Source organism: Mesitornis unicolor, unplaced genomic scaffold, assembly GCF_000695765.1.
Source record: "Mesitornis unicolor isolate BGI_N332 unplaced genomic scaffold, ASM69576v1 scaffold35386, whole genome shotgun sequence".
NCBI classification, from domain to species: domain Eukaryota; kingdom Metazoa; phylum Chordata; class Aves; order Mesitornithiformes; family Mesitornithidae; genus Mesitornis; species Mesitornis unicolor.
Window position 1 is genome coordinate 1 of NW_010189512.1, and position 15,418 is coordinate 15,418.

At 36.8% G+C, this 15,418-nt stretch overlaps 2 protein-coding genes across 2 annotated transcripts in view; both read left to right on the forward strand.

The window, feature by feature from the left end:
- The first annotated feature begins 1,521 nt into the window (after nucleotides 1-1,521).
- HAUS3 (HAUS augmin-like complex, subunit 3) lies at nucleotides 1,522-7,297 on the forward strand. The gene is made up of 4 exons (XM_010186106.1): nucleotides 1,522-2,439; nucleotides 3,442-3,875; nucleotides 5,522-5,750; nucleotides 7,064-7,297. Exons 1-4 carry the CDS (start codon nucleotides 1,522-1,524, stop codon nucleotides 7,295-7,297), a joined length of 1,815 nt encoding a protein of 604 aa, XP_010184408.1.
- A 2,582-nt stretch (nucleotides 7,298-9,879) lies between these two features.
- Nucleotides 9,880-15,418, forward strand: part of POLN (polymerase (DNA directed) nu) — a gene marked incomplete at its 3' end in the record, with an annotated part of 12,023 nt that continues 6,484 nt past the window's right edge. The window contains exons 1-2 of the mRNA XM_010186108.1: nucleotides 9,880-10,012; nucleotides 13,614-13,675. Of these exons, the coding sequence (XP_010184410.1) occupies nucleotides 9,880-10,012; nucleotides 13,614-13,675 (195 nt within the window). The remainder of the gene's footprint in view (nucleotides 10,013-13,613; nucleotides 13,676-15,418) is intronic.

The following is a 15,418-nucleotide window of genomic DNA, read 5'->3' on the forward strand; positions in this document are numbered from 1 at the left end:
GTGCCCGGGGCGGGGACGCGTTCCCTCAGCCTTCCCGCCATTTTCCGCCATTTTCCTCCTCTCCCCCCTCCCCTCCGTGCAGTCGCTGAGGGGGAGCGCTGTGGTGAGTATCGGGGGTGCGGGGCCGGGGCTCGCTCGCACCGGGATGGGGACAGCCGTCTCTCGTTCCCTCGTCCTCTCTTCCCTCCGTCTCCTCGTTCTGCCCTGTCCTACTCGGGGTTGGCTCTTAGCCGAGCTCCTCTTGGGGCTGTAGACAGCAGCTGTCCCAGAGCTGGGACTTGGCCGGCGGACCTTTGGGCTGGGAGGAAGCCCCAGAGGGGCCTGCTTGTGCAGGCTGAGCTGGCTGTGGCGATTGGGCGTCCCCGTACTGGGGACGGGATCGTGGGTAGCTTCCTTAGGGGCCCTGAGATGTTACTTCTGGTGTTTGATGGCAGCTTGAGCGGCAGTATCTGCGTGCCTTAATGATCTGCACACGCACAGAAAGCTATGTGCTCCCCTTTCTGTTTGTTTATTTTGACGACAGGCCTTTTTAGCATAAAAGGCAGAGGGCAGTTAGAAGGCCGTTAGAAGGTACGTTCTAGAGACAAAGTGTTAAGTAATACTAAACTAAAAAAAACGAACCCTGCATATTACCAGAGCGTTGCAGACGTGGCCTTCTGCCTTTCTTGATAATGTGTCCTGGTTTTTGCTGTCTGTTGTGCCCGCTGTAGGATCCCAAAACTGGCGATTTATTTCCTGGGAGATGACAAAACAGCAAACTCCTTTTTCTTGTAATTTTTTTCAGTTGTGAGTATTTTCACGAGAGCATTGACACTGATCTTAAGCTAATTCTAGGTTTTTTTATAATTGATAAAAAACCTGTATTAATATGTTGAAATACTTTTATGTTAAAGGATTTCTTGTTCAATTTTCAGAGGAAACTTTAAAATGCAGGTTTAGAAGACAAGATTCTGCTTGCTGATTAAATAAAAAAAAAATCTTTGTAAGCAAAATCTTGCAGCGCAGTGTAAGATCACTGTAGTTTTGTTTTTAGAACATTTTGTCTTAATTTGGAATAGTTAAAATGATTTTGAGTGTATTTTTTATGTAGTGTGAAGAAAATAAGTAAATCACTTTTGCTGGCCAATGAATTACTCAATATTTACACCTGTTGCTTTTAAATTAATGTTAGCATTCTGTTTTAATAGTAAATTAATGTGAGTTAAGGAAAAATGTAAATGTTTGCAAAGACCAGGGATTTAACTGATGTAAAAATAGGTGTCTTGATTTGATGAACAAAATATATTGGAACTTCCCTGAAATAAAAGTTGGCGTCTAGTCTTTGAATAGACACTCTAATCCAGAATAGCATTTAGTTTTCTGGTGTGACAGAAGACACTGACATTTCCTTTTTCCTGTGCAGACTCTTTTTTTTTTTTTTAAATTAAAATACTGAATAGTCAATTAAAATGACAGCTGGAATGATACCCCAGTTTTTTTGATGTATCTGGATCTTTTCTACTAAGAAAAAATATTTTCATCATGAGCTGTGGAAATGATTTTGTGGAAGCGCTTAAGAAAATTGGATATCCAAAAGCTGATGAGCTTAATGGAGAAGATTTTGACTGGCTGTTTGAGTCTTCAGAAGGCAGATCGTTTCTGGAGTGGTTTTGTGGAAATGTAAATGAGCAGTATGTGGTATCTGACAAAGAACTGCAAGATTTTGATAATCTTCTTGAGTCTGGGAAGCCCATTTTGGAAGGAAATGCACTTGATGAAGTCCTTGAAACCTTGAAGCCCCTGGATTCACAGAATGGTAGCCAAGAAAAGGAAGAGGAGGAACTGAAGAAATTAGAGGATGAGCTTCAAATTCTTCAGAAGTTAAAAAAACTTCAGCTTCATCGACATAATAAGCTTCAAATGATGGTTGCCTCAAACAGCCATATGTTACAAACGGTTAAAAGCAAAGAGGAAGAAGCACATAAAGATCTGAAGGAAGGACTGCAGGTCTTTACTGCAGCAAATAACCAGCTTAATAATGACCTGCAGTCTCTTATAGATGCAGCTAAGAAATTGGCCTCTTTCTTCACTGCATCAGATTCAGAGCAGGGGTCAGGTCAAAATCCAGTGTTTTTTTCCCAGCTTTCTTTGGACAAGTACTTGTCTCAGGAAGAACAAAGCACTGCAGCACTTAACTCGTACATAAAAACCCATTTTTATCAAGGTATGTCTCGAGGGGTTGAAAAGTCACATGAAGACAGCTTTCAGCTGGCTGATATAAGTGAACAAGTCGCATCCGATGAGACTAATGAAGTTTGTGAAGAGAATCGAGAGATGGCCAGGCTGCAGACAGCGTATGTTTGTGCTCAACGACAGCTAATTCAGACACAAGCTAAAGAAGAGAGCATTAATTCAGCTATAAAATGTGCAGAGTGCATGCTGCAGTCCTTAAACAACAAGGTAAGCTGCAAAAGGTGCTGGAAGTTAGTGGTGTTTTAAACAGGCAAGTGTGTTCAACTGGATCTAGTAAAAGGAATTGCGAGTTACTGTTATTTCAACTATTTTTTTACATAGTAAAAGTGTACTTTTATGAAGTTCTAGTCGTGCTCACAAAACTCTTGTGAAATAGCTCCAGTTTCTATAGTTAGAAATTCATCAGAATGGCAGAGTACCTTTAGTTCTACTTTCTAGAATTACTACCGTAAGAAATGTAGAATTCAGTAGTACTTTCCCAGTTTAGTTTAACTTTGAAACTGCACATTATAGCTGGCTTTCAGTTTTTTATACAATAAACAAAAGCTTAATTTTCTTTGAAATTTTGTGGTATTGAGTAGCTAATATGATAAATGTATTCCTGTTCATATTCCATTGCATAAACTTGAAGTTTTAGTTCACTGACTCTTCTTAAACTCAAATACTTGTAATCTGGTGACATTATGGTGATGTGTTTTAAATACCAAATGGATCAGATAGTTGAAGCCCCAGAAATCTCTCAACAAGTGAGTGACACATAGATACAACTACTGGAGTTTAAGAATGTGAAGAAATCGTAATAGAAGGAGAAATTGTAGCTTATGCCATAGCATATAGGGCTTGATTGATTAGAGTAATTTGAAAAAGATTGATTCTGATAGCAGTGTTGATAGTTATCCCACTGAATATAAAAAATTGTGTGCATGTGAGAGTTCAGTTAGACATGCTAGAAATCTGGGTGCTAAGTAAAATACAGATCTTCTGTTGGTTCCATAATAAACTGTTTCCTGGCCCTGCAATAGAATGAAATTACTATTTATTGAAATGCATTTATTTGATATCTGCTTTTTAAGTCTGTATTTGCCTTATGTTGTAAAGGTCTAAAACTGCTTGTGGAGTTTTCATTTGATTTAGTATCTACAAAATAGGCAGTGATTTTAATGTAATGTAGGAACATGAACAAATTGACAAATATTTTGCTTTATGCAGGATATTGGAAAACAAAACCTCTGTGCCAAAATACCTACTTTAAATGATGAAATTTCAGCAATTAAACAAGAAATGTCTCGGATAAATGATGAAGAGCTGCTTCCCCTTCTGAAAGAGAAAGCACGACTTTTGAGCACTCCACTGGTGAAAGGACACTTGGATTGTCAGATTGCTCAGCAGGACTCTTATGCTTCAAGACAAGATGAAATATGCAGGCATTTGATAAGACAGAAAGCATCGTTTGAACTTATTGAGCTAGCCTGTGAAATGGAGTTGAAGAAACATAAGGAGATTTGCCGTCAACTCGAGAATTTGGTAGAATCTCTGAAACGGAGGACTAAGGAGTTGCAACAGAGACTACTGGTGATAACAGAGCAAACTCAGCATGCAAAGCCAAGAAACACTATTAGTTCAGAGGATGGTTTCTCATGCAGGTAAGCATTATGGTCACTGCTGAACTTTGAATTACTTTGAAATAATATTGGGGAGAAAAAGGCTTAGGCAAGCTAAGCCTTTTCTATTGTGAAGTTTTTAGCTACTTAGAACTATAGCTAATTAGTATTTTGGATTCTCCAGAACTGAAGACTTTAAGATGAGATTTGCCTTTTGCTTATCCTTCAAATTCTTTTCAGGCTCGCTTGAGGAAAACCTGTTAAATTATCAGTCCTATTAATATTGCTGAAGCAATATACAGAATATGATGAATGTTTAAAGCCAGGCCTGTCTTATATGGTGCCCTGATCTCAGACCTCTTGAAAGTTTTTAGAACTATAGTTGTAGAGAGCTGTTAATAGCAGTGATTTGCCAGGTCATATGTGTGACCCTGCAAAACCCCCATGTGGCAGAGGAGAGGAAGGACTCCCTGCATACTTGAAATGTGCTCAGCTCATTTTTACAGCTTGATTTGCTGTCTGGCTTCAGTGTCCTGTCACCCCTGTAGGAGTCTGTTCTTTCACTAAGTAATTAAGTCTCCGTGTACCTCTCATGATACAGTAGGGATGTGTGTAGTGTTGCTGTCACTTCAAGACTATAAGCCTTTTGGTGAGGTGTGTTGTATAATTATAGGAATGTTAACATCAGACTTTTTCTCCTTCTGTAAAATGGTGCTTTAAGTGTTTTTATATAATTGTTAGGTGATAACTGAGTATGATCTTGCACAGTGAATAGCTGCAAGAATTGGGCAGCATTAATTTTGCTTCCATTGTGTGTTTGCTTTGGCAACTCATAACTTTTTTGTTCAGGTTTATTATTAAGTCTCCAAATCACTGAATCAGAATGTTGTCTGGCTAGTTTTTGACTTTTTTTGTAAAGATATGTGTTAGTATTCATGGTTGTGAAGGAAAGTTGAAAAAGTTAAAAACCCTAAAAGATTCGTAAGCAGAAGATGCTTGAAAGAAACTCAGTTACTTCTGAAATGTAGCTTCTGCTCTTAATAAAACCAATCTGATTCTATATTGGGGCTCGACTCTTGAAGGTACTAATAGACAGAAGTGATAGTAACAAGCAAGCAAAGCTATTTGTAATTACATTAGACTCCTCCTTATGTGGTGTTAAGGGTACAGTTTAGTACAGCAAGTATTGCTGTCTTTTGTATGACTTGTAACTAACTGGAGAACTTTTAGCAGTCATTTCATAGAAAATGGGAAATATTCCAGTGAACTTGAAAACATTATAAAGATTTCTTTTATTTCTAATCAGCCACTGAAGTCTGCTAATTTTTAACACTAAAAAAAAAAAATGGACCTTTCTTTGCTGTCCTTGAAGTGTGAGGAAATAGTTGGCAAAAGCATTGTCAGCTTCTATTTGCATTCACTGTGTGCTTATTAACTGTTACTTTGGTATTTCATTGCTGTTAATTTAATATTTAAATATTTTGGAATCCTATTAATAATATACTAGCTATATGTAGATAGAATCATTAAATCAGTGGGAGATGCAGCAGTGTAGTAAGAGTACCCCGAGCAGTACCGTCATTCACAAGTCCTCTGACTTCTCAACATTAACATGTTTTCTTTACTAATAATGACAGGAGTGCTTAGGAAACTTAAAAATGCTTGTGTGTATAACTTTATTTATACAGGCTGTATGAGCTTCTGGAAGGAGAAAAGGAAAACCAGCAATCGTTTAAAACATATGAAAGCCTGGAGCACATGGCTCAGAAGTTAAAGCAGGACTGTGTTACAGTACAAGATCAGCTAGCAGCATCTTCTCAAGAACAGTCTCTCTTTTTGTCCAAGCTACAAAGTGATGTAGATACCCTGCATGATGCTCTGTATCATGGAGGAAATCGGATAAAACTCAGTAGTCAGGTAAGCCCTTATCTCGTTAGTAAAATTATTACATTCCTGTACATCATATTCTTTTACTGAGAAAAATGTATGAAGGTGACACACAAACTGGCTTCCACATGTCAGCAACAAATTTATTAGCATAATGATCATGGGCTCAGAATTTGTATTTTTCTTAGAAAATGTTAGGTTTTGTAAATGTTGGCAGATAATAATTTCTTGTTTCTGAGTAAATCGCTGAATCTAACTTTTAATTTCTTTCAAAGGCATATACAGTCCTGTATTACTTGTAAATTTATGGTGTGGGAAATGTCATTGGAAAATTTGCTTAAATTTCGCTTTATTCCAGACAGGTTTCCCTCCCCCCCCGCCCCGTTACCTGTAATGCCCGAATAGTATGGTTTGGTCTCCTAAAAAGCCTTGCCATGGGTGACTCACTTTGGTAAATTAAGCATATCAGAATTTTGAAGGACAGTTGTAGTAGGACAATCCTACAACAGAGCTACAGTTGTGCTTAGAGCCTCTTTTAAATGGGAATAGGGGTTGCTAAATGCAACTTGTTACAACTTTTAAATAATTGGAGATATCTCAAAAGTAGATCAAGGGAAGCCTTCTGTTACATAATACATCCTTGGTTAAATGAAAATGTATTTAACGCTTCCATCTGTCAAATGAATTTGCAGCATATATAAATTTTTATTAAAAATACCAAACAACTTTAATTGGGACAATTCATATTTAGGGATTACATGTTATTAAATCAAATACCTTTCTATTGATTCAAGCTACCTCTTAAAACATAGTGACATCTCTTTCTATTACTACTGTTTTTCAAGAAAAGTAATTCTGTTAATAAGAAAAAAAAAATCTGCAAGTAGATGACTTGCCTGCTTACACTGGACTATCATAAGAATGACAGTTGGGAAAACTAGCTGGTAATTAATGATTTGATTTCTAAATTAGTTTTTTTTTTGTTACGAGGTTTTTTTTGTTTCCTTTTAAGATTTGACTAGCTATGAAGACTTGTAATTGATGGAAAATTTCATTCCACTACCTATGTAATTGAAGGCCAGATTCTTAAAGTCTTTACTCATCTGATTTAGTAAAAATTAAATGAAATTATATTTTCATAACCTGATGCGAGTACTGTTACAGGGAGCTCAAAAGTTACATAAATTGAATGGAGTCCCTTATCATCAGATATTTCTATTTTTTGTGATGACTTTTCACTTACAAATGAAAAGTAGCTTCCAAAAGCAAAAAGCTGTTTTATTTCTAGTTCAGCTGGTGTATTAACAATATAAAAATATTTTTTTGTCTTGTATTTTTTTTAGGAACTTACTGAGCAGTTTCATCAACTGGAAGATGATTTAAATAAACTAAATCAGCTTCTTATGGATTTGATTGCTGACGTGAAGTCAAAGAGGAACTTTCTGGAGTCAAATGAACTACATCAGATGGAAAGAAACTTGTATGTGCATTTTTATGAAAACGAAGACAACTTGAAAGAGATGGTGGAGAAGCTTGAGCAGCAGGCTGAGGCTAAAGCCAGGGTTCTGGAAGATTAGAATTTCACCTCCAGTGGAGTTCTTAATGTTTGAACTTCAATGTACTCTTAAGAAGAGAAAGCATGTTAATGTAAACTGTCTACAAGTTTATGGAATGATAAGTATTAGCTTATCAAGGCTAACACTTTTCTATCGTTACAATGTATGTTTAGCTGCTGCGATTACCAGGTTTGGATTGTATGCTGATTTGGGGCTTTCAACATCTGCCCACTCAAGTTTGAATCTCAGTTTTGTCAAAGTTCTTTGATGCCAACTAATACATTCGTTATTTGAATGACTTACATTCAGGCTGCTCTTCTGCTTGCCTGTATATTGGTTTCCCCTGCACGCAGCATAGCACAAAAAGGAACATTTCATAACCTTGAGATAAGTTTTCTTGCATGCTAAGAACCTTTGATAAGGTGAAGGCTGAAAAATAAATGTGGAGAAGGCATTCCAGGTTTTGGAACATGAATGTGATGTGCTTCTGAAGAGGAGAGTTCTCCAAGGCTGATACTCGGTGATTGTTTCCCTTGCAGTTCTAAGAAGATTTGATTTTGTTAGAAATGTGTTAGAATATATACCAGAATCTGTTTGAAGTACCAAGTCTATCTGTTTTAAGAGCATTCCAATGTCTTTTAATTTAAATTATGGCCTATCTTTTCCATTGAAACAAGTTCATAATCATACTGGGCTCTTCCAAGAAAAAGAATTTTTAATTTACCTTTTGGACTTACAAGCATTTCTATTCAGAATCCTGATGCTTTTATACTTCTGCTTTCATGTGCATTGTTAGACTGTTTATCAAATTTGTATGTAGTTATATCAATGGAACTAAATAGGCTTTTATAGTACGATAACTTCCAGTCTTTTATATTTTGATGGGATCAACTGTGCTTGCTTTCAAGCATTGTACATATTGATGAAGGTTAGTAAATTAGTACCTTCAGTAACTAGTGTTAAAACTTTTGATGGCGCACTTTTATTTAAGTATAACTTATTTTTAAATGTTTATTTTTTTAAACTTGTTGGATGTCTTCGTATCTGGATTTCGTGCTGCTTAACTCTGTGTCTTGTGTTTATTATTAAATGCCAAAACACTACAAATTCAGTTTTGTGTTGTCAGTATTTATGGTGATTCTTTGTGTTGGTTTTAGACTTTCTCATGTGTAATGTCTGGTTTATGTTTAGTCTACTAGGTTCTCATTTTGATATGCCCCTGAGGCTTTAAACCTGCTGCTTCTTACCCTGAGAAGTCAAGGTGCATTTTTACCTTGTGTAGGAAAGAAGCATTACTCTTAATTATAGAAGTTAGGAGGAGTTGTGCGTGGGGAAAGATTATACTTCTGATTCCTGGAATGTCAGGGAAAAGAAAGCCATTCTGCCATCCTGCCTCTCTCCCTTTTGCATGCTTACTGTAAAATTTGAGCTAGATAGGTAAAGCCAATAGTAATGTAGGCTGATGGATCTTCTTCTTTGAATCTGGCTACCAATGTTTGTACTTGTAAGTATTCAGACTTGCACTCTGTGAATGGTCTTGAGCTAAAAATATGTTTTCATATAAGCAGAGGAAGTATTTACTTGATGGTCGAACTTGACTTGAAAGTCAAGACTTATGCACTGGATCTAGTGGGAAAAGACCAGGGACTCTGGTTATTGTATGGGAATAATTTAACAGCAGAGTCTGGTAGAGTGATTGACTTGCACAACTTGAATGCCTTAAGTATTTTGAAAATGTTGGACGTTTATCGTATGTTTGTGGTAAGTTTTATGCATTGTTCTGGTCTAACTATATAAAGTCAACAAAACCATCAGTATGAACACCTTTGTTTCTCTACTTGGGAGCAAATTATTTTGTATATATTCTAGAATATGGGTACAGGTCAACTGAAAAAGCAGCTGCTTATCCAAAAAGAACAAAACTTAAAGCAACAGTAGCCGCAGTCAAAACTTGTATAGACTTCAGATGTTGCTGACTTGTTTCTCAAATTGGCAAACTACAGTAAATATTTTAATGTTATTAATATTTAATAGTAATTGAGTACTCAATTATACAAAGTTTAAGGAACAGAGGTCTTTTATGATAAGTATTCGCTGAAATAACACATCACTAATGTTTGTATATCATTATAATAATACTTGTTTCTTTCATCTTGCACTTGAAAGGTTTTCCTTGATAAAATCCAAGCACCAATAATAGTAAATGTATGCATACACTAGATATAGAGAAGTTTAAAGCTGTTGAGAAAGAAGGAGGTATTGCAGACATAAATGATAATTCTATATTTTATCAGATTTTTAAATTAGAATTAGCTTTTCTTAATAGGACTGCTTAATTTTTTCTATCAGTATATTAAAACACTTTCAAATAAGTTTCATTTAGTGTGTTTTGTACATTTTTACAATTTGATAATTTTTATTTACAATATTTGGAAACTGATAGGTGTGTCAGGGAGGAAATGTCATTTTCTGTTGAGAATGGATGGGTGAACGTGTTCACTATATTTTGTCTTTAATTTCAAAAGAATGTAAGTGCAGATTGTTCTCTGGCCTTGATTATAATGCATGATTTGTGTGTTCTGTGTCTAGGTTTAATCTTAGAAATGGAACAGTGCACATCATACATAGGATGTGATATTTCTAAAGTGCCTTTATCTGATACTGCTCAGAGAATTATGACAGCTTTGCAGTCTGTTCCTGTAGGAGGAGTTCAGTCTAGCAGAAAGAGTAACCAAAGTGAGTAAATTTTAGCCTATTTAAGTGTTTCTATTTTCACTTGAAAAACTGAAACCAAAACAAACAAAACAATATCAAACCTCTTGTCCCTATTTAAAAAGAAAAAAAGATGAGTTTAGGCGTCTAGATTTAGAAAAGGAGTTAAGGTGTAACTGATATTTGCTGGGACTTTGCTGATTAAGTAACGCTATGTGAGTGCAAGGAACTAGGATGTTACCAGTACCCTTAATTCCGTTATTTTTTTTCTTTTCTTCCCGCTATGCAGTAACGAAGTAGATGAGGATTTCAAACTGTTAATTAACTAATACTCAAATTAAGTGTATGCATTAACTTGGCTCTGGACTGGATATTTAAAGATCACTAGAGGTACTGGGAGCTTGCCAGAAGATCTGTCAACTCCAGACTCGTGTCTGTCCTTTAAGCACATGTTCATTAGCAATTTGCTCCTTGTGAAATTCTAGGGGGATGAGTGAGTAGAAGTCCCAGTGGTAGAGCAAATGAGGCAATGTTAAAAGTGCCTCAGCAGATCTTTGACTCCGTTGAGCAAATCTTAATCAGAATGTTGTGGAAAAAGGGAGGTTTTGCAGGATGGAATTTTTTATTAATTGTGTATTTCATAGTTTACTGGTTTTGTAGCTCTGGAAAGAAGTAGTAGATAAGATTTTTGCTCAATTTCAGTTGTCTGTTTTCTCCCAAGTACTAGATCCTGGAACATTACCTGGTCGATGGCATTTAAATCTGGCACTTGTTCTTGTATACGTGGTGTTTGTTGCAGCCCCGGTTTTACATAAGTAACAGTTGAGGCTCTTCAGCAGGAAAGTATTGGATCAGTGGAGCCTAGTGGTGTAGCAGTGAGAAGGGTAGTAGTTAATTGCTGTGTAAATCTGTCATACACATTTAAAGAAAGATTCTTTTTAAAATGGTACATTTGGACCAAAACCCAGGTAACTATAAAGCAAATTGGATCTCTCTTCAGCCTCAATTTAATTGTTCTACTTCTCTTACTACCTTGTCATTTTCCCTTCCTTAATTTTCCTGTGTAATGTTTTTTGTCTTAGACTTGAGAACTCTCTGTTCTGTGTGATACCTATATTGTGTTATGTTGTCTGTGCTTGATCCATTCACTCCCTGTCAAGCTGTAAACGTGCAGATTCTCTCTTTTAAAACCACCATGAAGGTGTCTGGTGTCTTTAGCTGAATGAGCTTATGCTGTTCTTTTACTCGTCGGTACCAAATCCTTATTCACTGGGAAGTGAAAGAACAGTGTAAGCGTTTGGTGGCAGCAAGTCACGTGACTAGCTTCTCTTGCTCGTGTTTTCCATGAAGTAATAACCCACAATTGTTTCTAGTGTACAGGCTTAAGAACAAATTTACTTGAGTTGCTTTTAGGAAATTGTCTGTATATATAGCTCTAGCTGATACCAGGGTGGATCTGGACAAAGGAAAAGTTTGCCTCCCCTAAAAACAAACAAACAACCAAAAAAACCCAACTAAGAACCCCAAACAAACAAAAAAAACCCAACAAAAAAACCCCAAAAAACAACAACCAGACAGCTGAAAAACACCAAACCAAATAACAAAGCAAAACAAAAACAAGGCAACAAACCAAACCAACCCCCCAAACCTGTCATGTTGGTGTGTTTCAAACTGTATTGAACTGTATTTTTATTGATCTTCCAAGAATAAATACTACTTACTGGAAAATCTGTTTGTCTTCAGAAGGTAAATACTGGGCTAAAATAGGACAAATATCTGCGATGTTAACTAGCAGGTGAAATTCTGTGGTTGTCTTGGCAGTAGAGCTTGTAATGGTTCCATCTAGCCTTAAGGAGTTTGAAGGCAAGGATGAGTTTCTACTGCCATCTAGTGATACTTTTTCATAAACCAGAAATTCGAGGTTGCATAGCTCTTTAGCTGCCTGTTACACTGAGTTCTCCGTGCTGGCAGAGAGAAACGGATTCCCATCTTCTGTGGAGGGTGGATTTGTCAAGAAAAAGTGTCTAGCTGTGAAATAATCGAAAGTGTCAAATGTAAATTCAGTTACTATCTTTATTAATTAATCAAAATTAAAATTTTATCCTTGTAGTAAGTGTCAAGAAAACCAAACCTAAAATGTTTGAAGCCACAAATACAGTTATGCCAGATTTGCTATTCTAACAGCTCAGATTAGAAGTCTGAGCTGGAGATAAAGAACTGATTATACCAATATGAATCTCCATGTATATCCTGGTTTTCCATGACAACATGATACTGCAAAGTAATAAGCTTAGTTTCTTCTGGAGGCTAAGCTAGTTAGTCTTTGAAAATGTTTTTCGTTATTTAATTATAGGGTCTTCGTTTGCCTCGGCAACTTTTTGAAACAGCTTCAGTAAATAGAAATAGATCCCCTTATGGTTTGTTTGACATTGGTCATCAGCACGTTAGATTCAGAACTTGTCTTACTGCTGGTACTGCAAAGTTTGTAGCTGAAAACAGCAGTGGAGTGTTGTACTCAATATGGACCAGCAGTTAGAAGAGGAAAAAAATATATTTTGCCCTTGAGGTGTCTTTTGGCTGGGCAGTAAAAGAATCCAGAGATAAAGGAATCCTAACTAATTGTGAATCCTGGAGAGACTTACACTTTACAGTAGAGTTCACTTTTTGCCTGTTCCTCTTCCTACTGAGTTTGTAATCATTGCCAGCTTGTCTCTTATTCCAGCCTTCGCTTGCTTCTCCTCTTTTTGGGGCTAGTGGGCAGTGTTGAGAGCAGAAAAGATCAGGCACGTCCTGAGGTGCATTTACAAAGCTTTCCTTAAACTGCAGTATCTGTGTGCTTTCTGTGGTGGACCCAAGCTGACAGCTGTGCTGTCACACAGGGCTCTGTCTTAGGCCTAGCACCAAGAGCCCTCCTGCTTCTTGTGGTGCTTCTTATTGCCTTACCTTTCTGTCGGCCTGATAGCTTTGAATTCTCCTTGCTCTCTGTTGTCTGGTCTTACAATACCTGTTCTGTTGCGAGGATGAACAATTCGGAACAATTATTCTGCAGACAAAGCATGGCCTGTTCTCTGTAGGGCATGATATACTAAAGAAGTATATGCAAATAGTGTTTTACTGAAGAAAAATACTGTGGAGTAATACTGTCTTATACCAAGAAAACAGTTAAACTGTGAAGTGGATTGAGTTTTTTGGGGTGTTTTTTGTTTGTTTTTAATTTAATTTTATTATTTGTTTTGGTGTTTTGGTTTGTTTTTTTTTTCTTGCCCATGCCCCCAGCTTTACTTTGACCAAGATGGAAAGTCTTCTTGAAAGAAAGAAATATGCATATTTATAGTATTATAGCAATGGCTATTCTGAATGTGGTGGGAAAATGTCTGCTTCGTAGCAAATTTGAATTATTTTTTTCATCATGGGGACAGAGCACACTTTTGCATATGGATACTTGCAGGGCCATTTTAAGCATGAATGATATTAATTTGAGGAAAATTATTGTCATAGAAAAATTTATTGCAATTGTTTTAGGTTTGGTAACTGTCAGTAACATAACACTGTATGAAACCCAGGTTGTGTACACTGCTCTCAGATTCATTTATATTGTGAAATGTTTCCCATTCTTTTTTTAAAGGTATAGAGAAGACAAAGGAAATTAAACTAAGTGATAAGGATGCACATCTGAAAAATGAAAAGGCAAGCATAATCTAAGATTGAAGACCACTAAAATCAGTCTTTTTATAGCAGGTTTGAAGTTGTTACAGACTGGATCTTTCGTAACAAGCTTTGTTAGATTATAGTGCATACACTCACAGTTCAGATAACTTTCCTTGTCTAATTTTGCACTTGGCATCTTTACCTGCAAGAGTCTTGGCCTCACTTCTGTTATCCTTTTTATAAGAAGTTAGTCTTTTGTGACAGATGGATCAGAAAGAAATTGCTACCATGTCTATATAATTACCAGGGTTTAAAAATGTTTTCACACCTCTGTCACAGAACAATTGCTAGCACACAGTAATAAAGTGAGCTCATTTGTATGAAAAATTACTTTCTGTTAGGAAGTTTAATTTCTGGTTTAATCGTATCTCTCAATTTGGTGTAATGTGCGTGTGCATGAGTGCCAGTACAAGGATGGTAATGGGCAACTGCAGCAGCCCCAACTCACACTGTACTTGTAAGCTCTATTGAGTTGATGAGTTGCAGATACTGCAAGTGTGCTCCTGTCCCAGCTGCAAATTTTGCAGCCTTTCTTGCTCTGAATCTGGTGTGTGTTGCACTCTTCAGCAAGTCCATTCAGGCTGCTCAAGATGCAGAAGGCTGTTTTGTGGGATGGGGTAGTTTCCTACAAATTGGCTCATGGGTAGACACACAGCTGTGGGTGCACATGGATAGTAGTGGAACTCTTGCTTATGTTGGTCACGTGCTAATTTTTACTTACTGCGTCTAGTGAAATTTTCCTACACTCACATAAATTATGAAACTACATCCTGGGAGTTGCTTTCTTTACTTCCAGCCATGTCATTATTTCCTGGAAGCTGCAGCTTCTCTGTGGTTAGCTGCTGTTAGTTCCAGCCGTATTATTCTGCCTTGATAATTAAATGGCTTTGTTCTGATTTTTGAACCTTTAAAAGAGAATTGCTTATTCCTGATTCTATAATTACTTGAGTGTCCTAATTCAAATTCTACTGTGTTAAACAATGAAACTATTTGCAGTTGGACTGGAGAATACAATTGATTGAATTAGTTGTGTTTCTACTGCTCTTCTGTGATATTATTTTCCACTTGTAACTTTTTATAGTTTTCACTTTTTGATTAGAATTGCCTAAGTCCAGTTAATTTGTCTTCATTTAGAACAGCCATTATTCATTTTGGTAGTGGCAAAAGCTTAATTAGTTCCCTTTTTCTATTTACTTGGAACCTGTTAATTGTTTTTTTGCTGTAGGGGTGATCCTGTGAAGTATGATCTCAAGCAGTCTAAGCCTTTTTTGTCTTAACTCCATAGTCTGAGGTTTGGGTATACACGAACAGGGTTGAGGAATATTGCACAACCAGAAAAAATCATCGTTCTAGCTTGCTCAATCAATAGAGATTGAACAGAGATGGACGATATCCTTTGATCAGTGAAAATTGTTGTCTTGGGGAATGGATGGGAGCCCTGCACAGCAGTAACTTGTGGTTCTTTTGATGTGAGAAGGCCTGAGTTTTTTGGAATGGTAACAGCAGGTACTGGAGGAGACTGGCTGTGCTTCAAGAGCAGAAACTATAGCAATGATGAGAGGCTTCAGGTACTTTTCAATGGAGTGGGTACATATTATACTTACACATGATGCCGAGACTAAAAATTAGAAGACAACTGCTTTGTGGAACAGTTAGAAAACTCACAAGAGAAATTGTTTTTTATCTGGTTCCGTGTGAGGTCGCATTCAAAATCTTCCTGCT